Here is a 656-nt window from a genome sequence, read left to right as displayed (position 1 = left end):
AAATGTAATAATGATAATTGTTTGTTTGGGGATTGTAATACATTCACTATAGAATGGGGATTGTAATACATTTACTATAGAATTTGTAATACATTTACTATAGAATGGGGATTGTAAAACATTTGTTATAGATTAAATTAAAACATTTTCTCACAATAATTTCCGACGCCATCTTTCCAGAAAAAGTTAAATACGTCAGTCTGTTTGTGAGGCCCAAAGCTAGACGACGTATTATTGGTGATCAGCCAACCTCGAGCAACGAAACTACTTTTACCATTATAAGCTTTCTAAGACTTACTATTTAGGCACCCTAAATGTACAAGTTATGTAAATTATTTATCGATACACCCTTCTATTTAATTACTTACTGGTGGGATCGTTTGGATCTTCCTCACAAAGTCCTTCGACTTGTCTGTACAAAGCCAGTAAGACGACAGCGACCACAATCTTACAAAATCGGCCCATGTTGAGTTACGTTCTTGTGCTCGGATAAGTGGAATCGAAATAACTAGTGTAAAAATGTGATAATTAATATATATATATACAGGGTATCCATAAAGACTTTTTACAATTTAAAAAATTTATTACAAAGGCAATGGATAAGATATCTTTATCAGACTTGTTCTATTGTACTTAGTGGTTTTCAAAGTTTTTTT

At 32.0% G+C, this 656-nt stretch overlaps 1 protein-coding gene across 1 annotated transcript in view; it reads right to left on the bottom strand.

The window, feature by feature from the left end:
• Window positions 1-656, bottom strand: part of LOC106473142 — a 26,979-nt gene that overhangs the window by 21,927 nt on the left and 4,396 nt on the right. The window contains exon 2 of the mRNA XM_013933822.2: window positions 369-508. Coding sequence (XP_013789276.1) covers window positions 369-465 — 97 coding nt within the window. The 5' untranslated portion in view covers window positions 466-508. The remainder of the gene's footprint in view (window positions 1-368; window positions 509-656) is intronic.

This window comes from Limulus polyphemus, unplaced genomic scaffold (assembly GCF_000517525.1).
Source record: "Limulus polyphemus unplaced genomic scaffold, Limulus_polyphemus-2.1.2 Scaffold5920, whole genome shotgun sequence".
Taxonomy (NCBI): domain Eukaryota; kingdom Metazoa; phylum Arthropoda; class Merostomata; order Xiphosura; family Limulidae; genus Limulus; species Limulus polyphemus.
This window is presented reverse-complemented; position numbering and strand designations above follow the sequence as displayed.